Below are 16,156 nucleotides of genomic sequence, written 5' to 3' on the forward strand. Positions count from 1 at the left end.
TACATGGAAATTAGCATGAAGAAATAAGCCTCATGTCCCAACTTCATCAAGAAAAAACTACCTGTGTTTTTGTCTACCTAGCACGTATGCACTGTACATAAGATCCTACATGTTCAAACAATAGCAGAGAGAGCCAAAATGAGTTCATATTATAAATCGGGGATCGTGATATTGTCAAGTGAGAAATTGGTGCCATTAAAATGAAGATGAATTGAGATACAAAAAATAATTATATGTGACAGTATGATTGCACATAAGCATTACCATCACATGTCACCAATTTATTAGGGGTGTGCGAATATTCGAAATTTCGAATAATTTTCGAATAGTGTTTGCTATTCAATTCGATTCGCACTGAAATTTTACTATTCGAACTATTCGAACTTCCCAAAAACAAATACAGTCAACGTCCGATTGAAAGTGACCCCTTCAAATTTTCAATATGCTTCACCTCATTACACTCGTATTGCGGCAAAGCTGCCTTTCAAGCTCCTTTACGGTCGAACTTGGCCAAGAGACAGTCAACGTCCGATTGGAAGTGATCCCTAGATTTTCAATATGCTTCACCTCATCACACTCCGGTACTGCGGCAAAGCTGCCTTTCAAGCTCCGTTACGGTCGAACTTTGCCAAGAGACAGTCAACATCCGATTGGAAGTGGTCCCTAGATTTTCAATATGCTTCATCTCATCACACTCCGGTATTGCGGCAAAGCTGCCTTTCAAGCTCCGTTACGGTCGAACTTTGCCAAGAGACAGTCAACATCCGATTGGAAGTGGTCCCTAGATTTTCAATATGCTTCATCTCATCACACCCCGGTATTGTGGCAAAGCTGCCTTTCAAGCTCTGCTACGGTCGCAAATGTACTAACTCAAGAAAACGCTGGTTCCAACACAGAGATGAAAGATGTGGCAGAGGTGGGAGCTCAATTAATGCTGTTCTGGACCTGAAATTTGGGCAGGAAGTCCGAAAAATCGGAAGCCGAAGCTTTTTAGCATCCAAAATTTCAGATGTTCTTATATATCGACGTCTACGAGGCAGATTTGGAACTCCGGACTTGAAGGCAGCTCACCCTTGTCTGCCACATCAGTTGATAAACACATGATAGAGCTGGAGTGTGAGCTCGTGCTCATGCTCTTCGGTCTCACCAAGCTACATGGTTACATGGTGTGAACTGGCTTTGTCCTGCACCAGCTTCCAGCACTCCAAATGGTGCACCAGTGCACCATTTGGAGTGCTTCCAATTAGCTCAATACAAACCACTGTCTGCCAAGGCATCTAGCTTGTGAGTCACACAGATGACAGCTAGCTAGCACTGGCAAGCATATGTGCAGTTGTGGAGACAATATGCATTGGTGAGTACTGTTGTACCGAGTTCGGTAGAAGACAAGTGACCAACTCAGGCATGCAGTGCTGTAAAGGGACCACATGTAATGTGGCAGGCTCTGTCTCACATGACTGCAGAACAAAAAGCATTAGGAAGACAATGATCAAATAAGACCAAATGAGAAAATATGATATTTTTTGGTCCTTTCACATTGCAGATATGTAGTATGCTTTTTGTTTATTTAACTACAAATGATCAATACTGATAACATTACCAACAATCTTCTCGTAATCAAGACATAGGCAACCTGGCAAATCAGTTCTGCGGAATCTTGCAAGGTGAAGAAAGGTTTACGAAATGAAAAATTCATATGGATTCCCTTGCAGCTTTGTGCTACAAACAGGGGGATGACAATTATTCATTTCATCAGCCAACTGGTTCTATTTTTAGCACATAATCCATGTCTGGCTGGTACTTTCACAATAATTGGACCATGCTGCACTCTAATATTATTATTCAGGCGAAGCTTTGAAAACAATGGGCCAAGCTCATGCAGAAAAAACATTGGACATGCAGTGCTCTGGTATGCAATACCAGTGGACTGACAATAAGTATCACTTTAGTCACAACAAAACTGCAAGAAAGAATGCCTTCAAAGCAAATTAGTTTGACAGAAGTTTGCGAAATTGACCAAGTTTCAATTCAAATGAAAGTAAGCATCATTGGAGAGTAGCAGAAAGCAACAGATAAAGCAAAGAATTTGCCCATTTTGCTCTTCACTCACCGCCTACAAGTCAACTGCAATAAAAATGGAAGTGTACTGGTTCAGTCAGTTAATAGCGCTACTGCCCTGGAAAACACTATAGTTGCATACCCAGACAACCGTATGTTTTTCACTGCAAAGCATTTTTTCTTAGAAACACATATGGTGCTCCTCTATAGCCCCCCCCCCCCCCCCATCTTGCTACTGTCAATTCAATGCCAATTTTCATTCTGATGTCCTCTAATACAAGCAATAGTACTCACTTTGATAGTAGGATAAGAATTGATGCCATATGTGCGACATGTCTGCATATTATCTACACAGTCAATGACTGCAAGGCTTATAACAGGCTTCCAACCTGCAATATTTAAAAAAAAAAAAAACAAGAAAACGAACGATGAGCACACACACATAAACAGGCTCCACTACAAACTCTTTCCCCAATTCTTAGCTAGCTTTCACACAAGGCAGCGCAACAACACAATGGTGGCACAGACAACTTTTTGCAATAACAGGTATAAAGTGAGAAAAGTAAATGTATTTATCAGAAAAAAGATGCAGATGTGCAAAATTTGCAAATAACAAAAAAAAAAACTGCAATTGTAGGTACACAGGAGTGGAAGCATGGGGTGGCAATTGCAGGAGAGCAGACAGGTAAGCTAGTTGGTATAGATTCACGATTTCTTTTGGAGGCGCAAACACAACAGGCACAGCTGTGCCTTGCTTTTTTTTTTGTAGGGTGTGTTTGCACTTCCAAGAGAAATCATGAATTGAGGGGGGGGGGGAGCAATGTCATGAAAAATTCACATTACGGGGTAAATGCACATAATCTGAATTATGGGGTTAATGCCCAAAAGTAACATGCAAGCTATGAGGATATCATAGTAGTGGCCATCATATCAATTTCAACCACCTGAGGTTTCCTGAGATGCATAAATATTTAAGTACGAGCATTTTTGCATTCTACACCATCAGAATGGGGCCAATGTGCCCAGGAAATAAACTCTCAACGCCGTGCATAGCAGCATAACCCTTTGTTAGATGCACAATCTTTTGCTAATAATTTTAATAAAATCGGTGCATGAATAAATTAGCACAGGCCTTGGAACATTTCTGCAAAAATTAACCTCCTGATGCCATTAGATGCTCTGAAAAAAGCGGGTCATAAGATATGTCAGACTAGTGACGCGAATGCATTGAAAATGTGGTACAAAAATGACCACCGACATGTTTCACAGGAAAGTAAGTAAAAAAATAAGTTTATTTAGATGTTAATAATAATAATAATAATAATAATAATAATAATAATAATAATAATAATAATAATAATAATAATAATAATATCAGATTTTAAAGAGCCAAAACCACGATATCATTATGAGGCATGCTGTAGCTCCAGAAATTTTGACTACCTGGGGTTCTTTAACATGCACCTAAATCCAAGTACACAGGCCTCCATCAAATTGTGACTGCCAGAGCAGGGATTGAACACGACTTTCAGGTCAGCAGCCGTGCACTGTAACCACTGTACCACCGCGGTGGCTAAGTTAATTTAAATGCACAGAATGCTAAACTTACAGCATTATCTAGCATACCAGTATGCTCAAATAGTAATATGGGTTATTATCCTTGTGATAAGGTGCACAAAACTCTGAACACATAGGTATGTGTCACGCTTTGTGCCTGAATGTTCGGTGGCCACACCTATTGGCGGGGAAGGCTAAACAAAAGTTCAACAGTTATTTCCTGGGAAAGTTTCCTTTTACATAGAAAGAGCTGATATACCATAAGATGCCACATTGCCTACACTCCAGAAAAGAGCAAAGATACAATAGTAATCGGCTCGTATGTCTCAATCAGCCTCAGAGAATCAATGACTGAATTCACCTCCATTTGCATGCATTGTATCTTTATCATTGCTAGTGCATCTATTACACCAACTTTGTTTACACCTGATCTTAGAAGGCTAGCTTACAAAACTGAATACAGGGCGATTTCTCTGGCACGCTTAGGTGATGTCCGAGCATCTTGTTGTGGCATGTCATGATCAACAGGACTATACTGAGGGAATGTTTCTTCTGAATAGTTTTACACCTACTGCTATTTATGACATTTCAGCAGAACTTTAAAGGCTCAATTCTATGCTCTTTCAGTAGATGGGAGCAGTTTCTAAACAAAGGTAACGTCACCCTGCGTTGTGTCAGAATTGCCTATGTTTGAGCGAGCCATATTGTAGAATATTTCTGACCCATCATCACACAAAGGGATAATGCCATAGCCACTTAGCCACCATGGCATGTGATGCCTTCTGCTTATGCCCCTCGAAGGGGGCACAGAGGAGATGCATCATAGCATTTAGTTTCCTGAAGAACAGCCATGAAAGAATGGGTATTTGGAACTGTCTCTTGTGCAAGGGTCACGTTAAAGGGACACTAAAGTGAAACAATAAATTAGTTTAGACTGATAAATTATAGTCTTAAAACTCTAGTGCAATTAACTTCACCATCATAGATTTATAAATATATGAGAAAACCAATGTCAAAACTTTTACATTTAAATTTCCTGGCAAATTCTCCTATGCTCGAGTCCCGGATTTCAACATGTTTGTTCATATTTCGGCCACATTGGCAAAACTATAATTCGTGAAAATTGATATGTGGAGTCTCTGGCGCTTTCAGAAGACAATGTACTGCCTTTTTACCAATTAGGAACTACGTAAGCACTATGCAGATGCCGTCAAAGTCAATGACATCCTGGTGGCTGGTGCAGGAACTTTAGAGTAGCATTGCCACCCACATTTTCTTTTTGCTCGTTCACTCGCTTACCAAGCGTTGTCTCGCAGCAAGCGTGGTGTTTTTGGTATTGCGAAAGAGTAATTTACGTTTACAAGAGAAATCATTTTTCTCATTACTGTCCCTTTACCAGCATGGTATAGCATGAAACCAGATTCCTCTGTTTCTGCCTTTCCCAAGTTCTACCATTGCCAATGTAAATGAACAAGCTGCGGACAAGTTCTCCAGGCTAACCGTTGCACATTTTCTAAATTAAAGGGCCCCTCACCAGGTTTGGACAGTGAAAATAAACATGTGCAGTGGGAAGATAAAAAAAATTAAGTCCTGGTGTTTTACATACTGAAACCATATATGATTATAAGGCATGGTGTAGTAGGGGACTATGGGTTATTACTCTGACATCTTGAGTTCTTTAATGTGTGCCCAGTGGCCAGTACATGACATTCTTGCATTGCACCTCAATAGTTATGAAGCTGCGGCGGCTGTGATTTGATCCCACAACCTTGTATGCAGTCGTACAACACCATAGTCACTAAGCTAACATGGCGCGTGCGCAATGGAATCATCCAGTGGTGATCATGCACACAAAATATGGTCACAATTTCGAAGAGAAGACTATTGCCTTCCTCTCAAGACAAATGCATTTCAAGAAAGGGTTAAGATTACAGGCACAAATAGATATAAAAAACACTGCGTGCTGTGGCACTGTTGATGGCACGTGGCCTCAAAACAAATGGAAAAAATAAGCACCAAAGAAACAGGGACTAAACAAGACAAAGGACTGGCACTCTACTTTCAAATGAGGTGTACTGAAGGTACATGATATTTTTAGGTACAGCGCAAGACCAGCGTGACGTATCACATTCGTGAAAAAGCCACCAAATAACAAAGGCACCAAGACCTGCCCTAAAGAACACTGCATCATGGTCATGCACCAAGACAGACTCTGTGACCCAGCAACAAAATGCAACTATAGACAGTGAGATTATCGTACCACACAACGCTTACCTCTATTTTATAAAGATATTTTGAAGGACATGCGCAAATCCACCTCACAAACCAAGTAAAACAAAAGCCCAAAAGGAGTAATAGCGCTACAGGAGGCAAAAACAAAAACCATAAAAAAAACAATAAAAATCAAACTACTCAGAGGTACTCGACTAACATATGTAAAAGATGTGAATACTAAAGAACCACTAACAATGCTTAAAGAACAAAGCATTGTGTCAGTAAACAGGATGAAACACAGCAGATCGACAAAAACACAACAAAGCAAAGACAATATTAAAAAACAAAGTGCTGCATCAATGATTTGGACACTACAAAAATCCTCCAAGGAAAACAAACTCACTTTCACAATGCTCCAGAGGGCATGCCAATGCACTTGTCACCTGACTTCAGAATATTAATATATAAGGTGTCCCAACTATCACGCAGCAAGATTTTAAAAAAGAGCAATGTCATTATGCAAAGCAAACCTGGTACATCTTGTTCCCAGTACACTGGAGTAGCCACTACTAATATTCTATTTAATGAGGTTTAATTAATTAGTCATAATTATATTTGTAACTCAACAAGTAGTCACCTAATTATGAAAACGTCAATGAGGCATATGTAGGCATGTTCATATGATATCTAACAGTGCCATTTTCAACAATGTACTAATTGCATGATTATTTTTTCTGGTTGATAAAGAAAGCCCACAAAATCTGAAAAGTTACATGTAACCAGACTGAAGCACACATAAGCACCCTCAAGCAGGGTCACTGTGAGGTAGCCAGTGTCAAGGAAAAAAATGCAGAAAAAAAGAAGATATGGATCGCCATATTTGCCACTTCCCGGCCGAAGAAACACATCGCTGTGGTCTTACAGAGTCGGCCGTAATCAGAACAGTGTTCTGGCCACGTTATCAACGAGAATAGTCGGTCGTGAAATATAGACAACGATAATGGTTTACAATGAAACTGAAGGAATCCCTGCAAAATTGCAACGTATGTTGTTAGCGCTTGTCCTATATCATTGCCAAAATGCAAGTTGCTGTCTCTGGCAGCGGGCAACAGGAAAAAGTGGCTGCCAGCAGTTAGCTTATTTGAGGGCACTGCTTTCTTCTGCTGGTGGGAGCATAGTCACGCATTATTTTTCCCATTTCGTGAGCTTTCTTTATCAGCCGGAAAAATGAGCACACAATTCGTACATTGCTTAAAATAGCGCAGTTAGATGTCACTTCAAGATGCCTACATAAGCCTCATTGACATTTTGACAATTAGGTGAGTACTTGTTGAGTTCCAAATATAGTTATGACTAATTAATTTAAGCTCATTAAAGGGACACTAAAGGCAAATAACAATTTATGTCAGAGTGAAAGCTCAGTGTATGACAACTTTTAAAATGGCAATATTATCAACAGCAGTGCCCTACTTATCAAGAAATTAAGCTAAATGTATCACATGATGAGCGCCATGAGTGGGACATTTTCGAGGTGATCCCGATAACGTATGAGAGTCTGCCTACAATAAATCACTAGTAATCAAACCAGCAGCAATAAAAAAAGAACCTTCCATGCATCAAAAGACGTAACAAAATGCTGTTTGTTCGTTTCCGTTTGATTCATGCAAAAAAGAACCTCTGTGGCGTTGCCATGGGGAACGGCACGCGTGGTTCAAAGGTTCCGTTTTTGCCGAACTGCGCTTCGCCCGGCGCCCTGCTTCGCTCACGCGGTCGCGTCTCAGTGGTAGTTTCGGGACCACGTACTGCCGCGTGTGTGTTGCGCGCTCGTGAAAATCGCTCCGACAGAAAGTTCGACAAAATGCAGCATGCAACGACGCCGGCACTACGAGCCCTCAGCAGCATACCGCGTTCATCGGGGCTCAAGTCGCTGAATTGGAGCCCAGCGTCGCGAGCCAATGTCTCGTTGTCAAGTTCTCCGTCCACATCCATTGCGGCGATTGCGGCAAGCTTCGATGGCCGTTGTTGCTGCTGTGGGTCTCGCTACTTTCGCTCTGCTGCTACTAGTGTCGGCGGCCGTGCAGTAAAGGCGAGCAACGTTGGGCACGGCAGCAGTGACGTATGAAAGTCTGATTTCAGGCGGGTGATTTGAAGTGCGCTAACGCGATGCGGACCACTAAAACGTGATTTTATTTCAAAATAAGCACTTCCTTGGCATAAAAGTAGCACTACGAGGTTTCTGGACCGCTATTTCGACAATCAACGTCGACCTAATATTTGCCTTTAGTGTCCCTTTAACAAGAAAATTAGTAGCGGCTACTACAGTGTACTGGGAACAATGTGTGCTAGGTTTGTTTCCCGTAACACCGCTCCTTTTTTTTTAAATTTTGCTGCGCAATAATTGGGACGGCCTGTATGTACTCATATGTGTTCCTTTAATAAACGTCAGCTGGAAGTGGAGCACCAGCCCTGTGTCTCATTTAATCCTTGTTTCTATAGCACTTCTGTTTTCAATTACGAAACAACTTGCCCCCAAAAAATGTCCTACTAAGATTTCAATTAATCATCTGATGTGGAACTTGCAATACCACCACTCTACATGTATTACATAGAAATAAAAGAAGAAAAAAAAAGACAGGGCTTGTCACATGAGCATGACGTGGTCCTTCAGCTACAGTATAGGCCGAAATTAAAGGGGTCATGAACCACTTTTAAAAGTAATGATCTAATGACCTCAGTATCGGGGTTTACTGCCTCCCGAATCAATTGCCACAAAAATTTCTCGAATCCGTCAAGAATGAGTGGAGTTACGGGGGTTTGGCGCATGCTCTCAGCGCTTTCTCTCTTTTCTCGTGCCGACGAGCACACTGGAAGCTACATAGGGAGGGATAGCATGGGGGAAAGAAGTTACGTCAGCGCGCGTCATAAAACGCGATCGCTCTCCCGCTGTGATTTGCGTGCACGAGTGCGGCTACCATGTACTGAGGAGTGCGGCGCTGGCAAATGGCGGCACCCCGTGGCAAGAAGCACATCTGATCCCAACGCCGCTCTCGATTTACGTCGGCTATCGGCCAATAAGCATGCTATGTCTCTTGCGACGTAAACTGGCAGATCCGCGACGTCAACGTGCAAACCGGCCTCTGTTTGAAAAGAGGGTGCCTGGGGAAACGGCAACTTCGCGCTCCACTTGTGGCCTTTACGCGGCGCGCACGACTGTAATATTTGGCAGAGCAGTTTATAGCCGTGTCAGCTTTCCACAGGATGTGTTTTTTCAACAAGCCCAAGGGGTGCTTCATGACCCCTTTAACACTGCTTGCCGACATTAGTCAAGACAAAGGAGATGAGTGTCTCTGTTGACAACATTGCTTGCCTCATGGTGGCATGGCAACAGATCAGTTTCACTGGAACGAATCGATCTGAAGAATTCTTTGGTGACATGATCCCTAGATCCTCTCCCCAAGCACCTTACAATGGAGCCTAGTGAGAGGCCCTTTAAGGTCAATTGGTTTTATCATGTACATATCTCAGACAACACCCCACATTCTCTTCAGGGCTGGGCAGAGGTACTCAGAAAAGTATTCCAGAATACAGATATCGAAATACATGAGTTGAAAGTCTAAAATACAGATACTGAGATACATTCGTCATTCAGGTAATGGGTTATTTTAGAGACACTTTTGCAAAAAGACGAAAAATGTATCCCGAAATATAGATACAGGAATACATATACCGGAACAATACTTTGTTTCAGGGATTCTTATGCTCAGCAAATACATTAATAAGTGCCGCATAATATTTTGAATAATGATGCAGCGCATTGAAACTTGCCATTCAAGCATATCGCTCGACAAACACCATTTAAAGTGTACATTTATTTTACACACAAGATCTGTTTTGCTGAGAAGGTTGTTGCATTTATTGCACTTAAGCAACAGCAGCTTTTCAAATGGGCTGTCTTCCAGACAGCGTCGGTTCGGCCTCAACACAAGACTCACAAAATGGCTGCCTGCCCGAAAAAGATTAGGGGTGCTGCAGCAGCCTTGAAAGGCAGCAACTTTCGTAGGCAGAGGCTGACAATACTGCCTCCATGATCTCAACGTGAGTGGCGTCGGTCGCTTTACCACATGTGCGATTCTGTGTGTATTGGAATTTGGAAACCCTTCACTGCACTCCGTGTTGCCGACCAGCGGCGCATGTTTGCTTGGCTTAGCACAAAAAGTCTTCCTTTCGCCTTGGAAACACATCAGCTCATTTACGACAAAGAAAAAAAAATAACGAGATACCCGTTTCCTGCACAGTATCGCGATATAATCGATACATCATAAAAGTATTTCACTACTGAGATACAAATACATTTTTCAAATATATCCCGATACAGAAACACAGATACTCAAAAGCATCCCTAAGACACTATCGCGATACTCTTGTATCGAGATACTGCTCAGCCCAGATTCCCTTATACTAACTCACATTTATATAATCCCCTTTACCAGCTAAAGTGCGCCGCCACTTCAGCTTTGTGAGAAAACCCATTCTGCACATAAAGAACAGTGCTGCGAACATTTCAGCTAAGTTTTTAATTACACATGGGATGTAGAGTTAACCAATGACACGTAAAGACATTCTTTGTTGTGAGGTATGAAAAGAATAAAGCCTCAGCCCGCACCGTAAGAATATGGTGCTTTCACACGTAAAGACGGCTTCTCCGCCTTCGTAAGACAGGGCTCATCCTACTCAGTTTCAATCAAAACTGCCAGCTTGCTCACAGCTGAGTTCAGGAGACAGCCGCCCACAGACATTTGTGACAAGGCAATGATTTTTTACCACAAATTACACTCTGCCAGATCTGTCCCGGATAATTAAGAAACATTGCCACTCTTCTTCAGACCCTTTGCCAGTCATCCACCTCAAAAGGTTACCACAAGCACAGCTCAACAAGCAAGCAAGAAAGGAACAAACATGAGGCACGATAAGCTGATCATTACTGTTCGCAGTGACCATTATTGTAAACATTATTCACCCAATTAATTCTAATTTTATAAACATAGAAATGTACGAATAGAGAAAAATACATAATTTGAATAGACAGGGTTCAAGGTATTCGAGGAATCAAAGGTACTACGAAGCACAGGTTACATGTGGGCTAAAATATCATCGTACTGACACCCACAATCAGGCCACACTGTGGAATTCAAAGTTTGAAAGGCTTTAGCACATGCAGCATCAAAGCAACATAGCTAGCATAAATCATGACACCAAGTTCATCGAAGCAGAAGTTGTAATGTTAACTTAGTGCAATACTTTTTGGATAACAACACAAACTTTTCACACTCCAGTATTTCTACCATATGACACGTGCCCACATGTGTCCAAGTAAGCCATAAAAACATCTGTCCGAAGAAGAATAGAAGCCTACATAATGGATCTCTTTCCATGCCATGCTTCCGTTACAGCAGGTGTTCTTGCCAGCCTCTCAATCAAAGTCAAGTCTTCTATAGGTCCTTTATGCAATGCCTTAGCACACTTTTAAAGGTGTGCTTGACAGCTCAAGAACACCCCTAGTGCCACTCTAAGGTCTATGCGTGTTTATTGCTTTGCAACATGTCTTATTCTTCCTGAAAGGCACCTTTACCAAATGCTCTCAAGAGATCACTTTCAACACATTAAAACACGTGTGTGTGTGTGCATGCACGCATGTGTGTTCTCTCTGTTAAGGCTAGGGTTCAGCCTTTCCAAGACTTTATTTTTATTTAGTATTCAGAACACACTTTTGCTTTGATCTTTTTCTGGGAACCAATTATCAGTTTCTAGTGGAGACTTCTTCACACCCAAAAGCTTAGTCTCCTTTTATAACCAATTTTCCCACAGAAAAATTAGACATCCCTTTCATTATGTGATTTAAGGTATAAAGGATTTCCTGTTTTTCAGCTGACACTTGTTATACCTATAGCCAGGTATGCTTCAACTAATGCTGGGTTTCTCCTTCTGCTGGAAAGTTGCCGAAACCAAAGCATAGCCTAGTGTTCTCACATTTGTGTGGGCACGGTAGCTGAAAAGCACACATACCGCTATGCAAAGTATGCATATTGCCAACACACCAAAAGTGTGAAAGCATGGGTATAGTCCATATATACATCTTAAATAACACACATGTGGCTACTAAAGAAAGGGAATTGTTCGAGGGGCTCGTTTCTTTGTTAGGCACAACCAAATTAATCCAACAGTGCTCGAAGGTTGTGGGTTCGGGCCCCAACGACAGAAAGGGTGTTTTTTCGCCCACTTCAATTCATTTCAATTTATGCCATAATTACTACACCACAGTCAAAACCAACAAATAACATCCCCTATGCTTTCCTTGGCTTGTCTGTTGGATTCATTTGGTTGTGTCTAACACATGTGGTTTGAGACACATTTTATTTTTTTAAACAAGTAAACTTATTGTGTAATTGATGTAGCAGCATTTGCGCTGCATATAGGTATGATCAGACTTACCAGATGCTGCCGAGCTGACAAGCAAATATTCATCCCAAAAGAAGCCAAAAAAACTGCACGACTTTTGCGAAGGAGCCCAAAATAAGTGGAAGTTTCATAAATGTCCTCATTCTTGAAAATAGTAATTGTAATAAAAAAGTCGCTCAAATAGGATGGGAAAGTAAAATAATAACTTTATTTTGCACAGCAAAAATATGTGCAACTAGGAACAAAAGCACATATGTATTTGATTTTGAACATACTCTTCAGGATAGCCTCCTCTCTATTCATTGCATGTTTGCCAGTGCATTAATAACATACTGTATTTGCCTAATAATATAATTGTATTTGCAAGATATTAGATCCCATACAAAACTGTTTACTTAATTAAACTAACAATGCTTGTCAGAAAAAAGGCAAGCTACAAAGTAGAGATGTAGATATTTTCAGAAACAGAATTAAGAACTAAGTCAGCAATCAAAATGAAAGAATATGTAAAGTTTCCATGGCAGGTTCTATTATCTCCGCATTTATAAATATTGGCATTCCTTGTTAGTCTGGATTCTAAAAGCACCTCGTTTTGTCCAACTGCTCAAGACTCACTGAACAAGCTAGCAGCATGTAAGGTCACAGTACCTTAGCTAACAATGGGAACAGGCCCCGTCGTAAATTACTCTTCGAGTCTGGCAACTGCACGAATAGCACAGGTTAAAGAGACAAAACTTTTTTTTCTCAATTAAAACATACACAGGGCTTCAGCCTAATGCATTCTGTCAAACTGAAACTTAGCCAGGATAACACAACAATTCTATAATAATCCACTACTTCCTTTTTCACACCTCATCGGCAGTCTGAGCCATGCTTGATCTATGGTATCAGAGGGATTGGCCAGCCACGAACAGTGGTGATAAGGAAGGAAGGAATAGAATTCATTACACAATAAGGTAAGGCATCCTATTATATGTTTGCACGCCTTACCTTCTTTTATGATGAACACTTACCAACTAGCTCAACCTTCTGCTGTTCAAAGGAATAGAATCAAGAAAAAGAAACCTTTGCATAATATTTGGCATGGTCACATAACCTGTGACAGTCTTGCCATCGGAAACCTTGGCAGGAATTACTTTGCTCCAGTGTCAAAATTTTACTTAATGGTGCACATGCCACGGAAGGTAAATTTTGCTAGCTCATAGATAGCTTGCACGTGGCGTCATGGACACAGCTTCCGAACGTACTGGCACTTCACAATGGCGGCTTTGATGACAAACAAGTTGCAGTTAACCTGCTTCAATGTGAGAATGACATGGCAGGAAAACCTCTGTGCATGCTTAACGAGAGAACCTGCATGGGATGTTTTGATAGCATTAATGTGACATCGCAAACGACATCTCCTCCCATGCTGGTGCTCCAACTCGGTGGTTTCAGTGACATCAAGGCAAGCCATCTATTATAAATAGCATGTGTTTATACTACACTTGCCACGATTACTGCTGTAACTGTCAGCAAATAGCTTGTGATGAGTTTTCAGCAACAGATCTTTTAGCTTCAAAGCATCATTTCGACTTATTTGCCTTCCTGCTGTTTCTCAAAAGCAAAACACAGCCCTAGAATCTTTTCAATCATAATGACAACAGTTGCATCTTGTTCTCTTGTCATTCACTGAAAATTCAACTGCTCGATTTAAGACAAAAAAAAAAGAACTTGTGCGTGAGAATGACAGTGTCCATAATACAACTTGTTTCCACATGAGCACTGCACGTGTTAAGGAAAACACTAGCAATGGAATTAACGTTGAAAAAGTATAAACTTAAGATGGCTGGTGTGCTCCAGCTCATAGTTTGGAAAATTAGCCAATGAAAGCTAGGACCCACACAGCGCCTTATAGGCCCTTCCCTTGCGCTTCGTACTAGCGCTGGTCATCTTAAATGTGAGCTGTTAAGGACAGAATAAATGCCAAGGCAATCTCATCATAGTCACAGAGCTTATTCATCGTAAAATGCCTAAGACATATTGCATATACCAAATTTATTTCTGCTCTTAGGTGATAACCCCAAGTGTAGCGTAGGCGCCGAAGACGACGCGGTCAAATCTTTCAGCAGTTTCAACAGAAACGCAAACCCCGCGACTTGTACGCAGCGCAAGCGTAGACGCAGCTTCGTGTATTCCGCAACCTTGAGATAGAGCGCAGCAATCGGATACCACAAATCTATGCATCAGAGAAGAGCATGAGCATCCGGTTTCAAGTGTCGAGCAGTAAATATGCGCCACGCGCTTTCATGAACTTTGTAAAAGTACCCACCTGCAATGTCGTTGGCAAATGCCCTAAATATCGGGGAGAATTTGATGCAGTGGCCACACCAGTGGTTGTAGAACTGCACAAGCCAAGCATTCTCCTTTCTGAGGATTACTTTATCGAAGTTCGTTGTGTTGAGGACCTGAAGCGGCATGGAATGATCGTACAAACTAGCAGATGCAAGCGCGGAACTAACTCTGTCTAAAAGCAGGATTCCGGCGACCAGCAAAAATGATAACTTAATACTACCACTCATTCCCAGGCGCCACGACGTGACCAAACCCGCCAACAGCGTTAACTAATACTTCAAAACGTCCAAACTGCCGCGCTCGGCTGTTCCCATCAGCGAAAAGCCGCCAGCCCGAGAAGGAAGTCCATACGGTCCATACGCTCACGCATTCAATATCACGCAGCAGCGCAGAGAGAAGGAAAAGGCGAAAGCTAAGAAGCAGGCTAAGTCGAAAGATAAAGCGAACGCAGTGACTATTCTGTGGTCCAGACCACAGAATAGAGTGCAGCTTTATTCTGTGGACCAGACCACAGAATAGAGTGCAGCTTTATTCTGTGGACCACACAATAAACTTGCGCGCTGTGGGCTGTGCTGAAATGTTCTGTAGCCCAAGCAGCCCACCTCTCTTGACGACGGTTTCTGCGCACCAGACCACAGAATAGAGTCCCAATCTATTCTGTGGACCAGACCACAGGGTAAACTGCAGTTTTGTTCTGTGAACTAGACCACAAAATAAAGTGCAGCTTTATTTTGTGGACCACACCAAAGAGACTTGTTAGAGCCACCCTAGACTTGTGCTGTGGACCGTGCGCACCAGACATCGCTGTAGCCCAAACACCCCACCTCTCTTGATGACGGGTTTCTCTCACAAATTGGTAGGGTTTATTCTGTGGTCTAATTCACAGAATAAGCACTGCGCCCTCCTCTCTTCACGACAGCTTCCCTCGCGAATCGCAATATTCGCTCACAGCTTTGTGAATAAGTCCGGACCAAGGAGGCCATTTCCGGGCATAGTACGCGAGATGGAAGACGCTTATGCGTGAAAGGTTCGAAATACGAAGGCGAAGCCCACCTTTGGCATGCTTGCTGGTCTGACATGCCAAAGCAGGTAAACTTGTCGTGAATTGAAGCAGCAAAAAGAAGGCGTATAATAACAAATGACAGCGGTTCTAAAAATTTCTGGACCTGATCTATCGAGAGCGGAACACTTAAGTCACTTTCACCACAGTACATCTGTGTCATGCAAAAAGAAAATGTGCACTAAGATCTGCACGGGAGTCTCAAATTTTGAGCGATCCCCCCGATTGTGCGAACACAGCCACAGATCTCCTTAAGAACAGCGTCAACGCCACCGCGAGAAGGGAATCATAACGACAGAGGGCGACACTACTAAAATAGTCTGGCCCTGATCTCTCGCGTCAGGACACACTTTACTCACTTTCACCGCAGTGCACTAATGTCGTGCAAAAAAAGTGCACTGAGATTGGCAAGGGGCTGTTTTAGCTGTTTCTGTAAAGTTTTCAGACGTTGACGATCATACAAGTACTCGTAATTAT

The 16,156-nt window shown here is 42.0% G+C and overlaps 1 protein-coding gene across 1 annotated transcript in view; it reads right to left on the reverse strand.

Moving 5' to 3' along the window:
• Positions 1-15,004, reverse strand: part of LOC119405018 (sulfhydryl oxidase 1) — an 83,157-nt gene extending 68,153 nt beyond the window's left edge. The window contains exons 1-2 of the mRNA XM_037671767.2: positions 14,597-15,004; positions 2,353-2,447 (exon numbers count right to left, since the gene is read on the reverse strand). Of these exons, the coding sequence (XP_037527695.1) occupies positions 2,353-2,447; positions 14,597-14,846 (345 nt within the window). The 5' untranslated portion in view covers positions 14,847-15,004. The remainder of the gene's footprint in view (positions 1-2,352; positions 2,448-14,596) is intronic.
• Between the last annotated feature and the right edge of the window lie 1,152 nt (positions 15,005-16,156).

Source organism: Rhipicephalus sanguineus, chromosome 1 (genome assembly GCF_013339695.2).
Source record: "Rhipicephalus sanguineus isolate Rsan-2018 chromosome 1, BIME_Rsan_1.4, whole genome shotgun sequence".
In the NCBI taxonomy this organism is placed as follows: domain Eukaryota; kingdom Metazoa; phylum Arthropoda; class Arachnida; order Ixodida; family Ixodidae; genus Rhipicephalus; species Rhipicephalus sanguineus.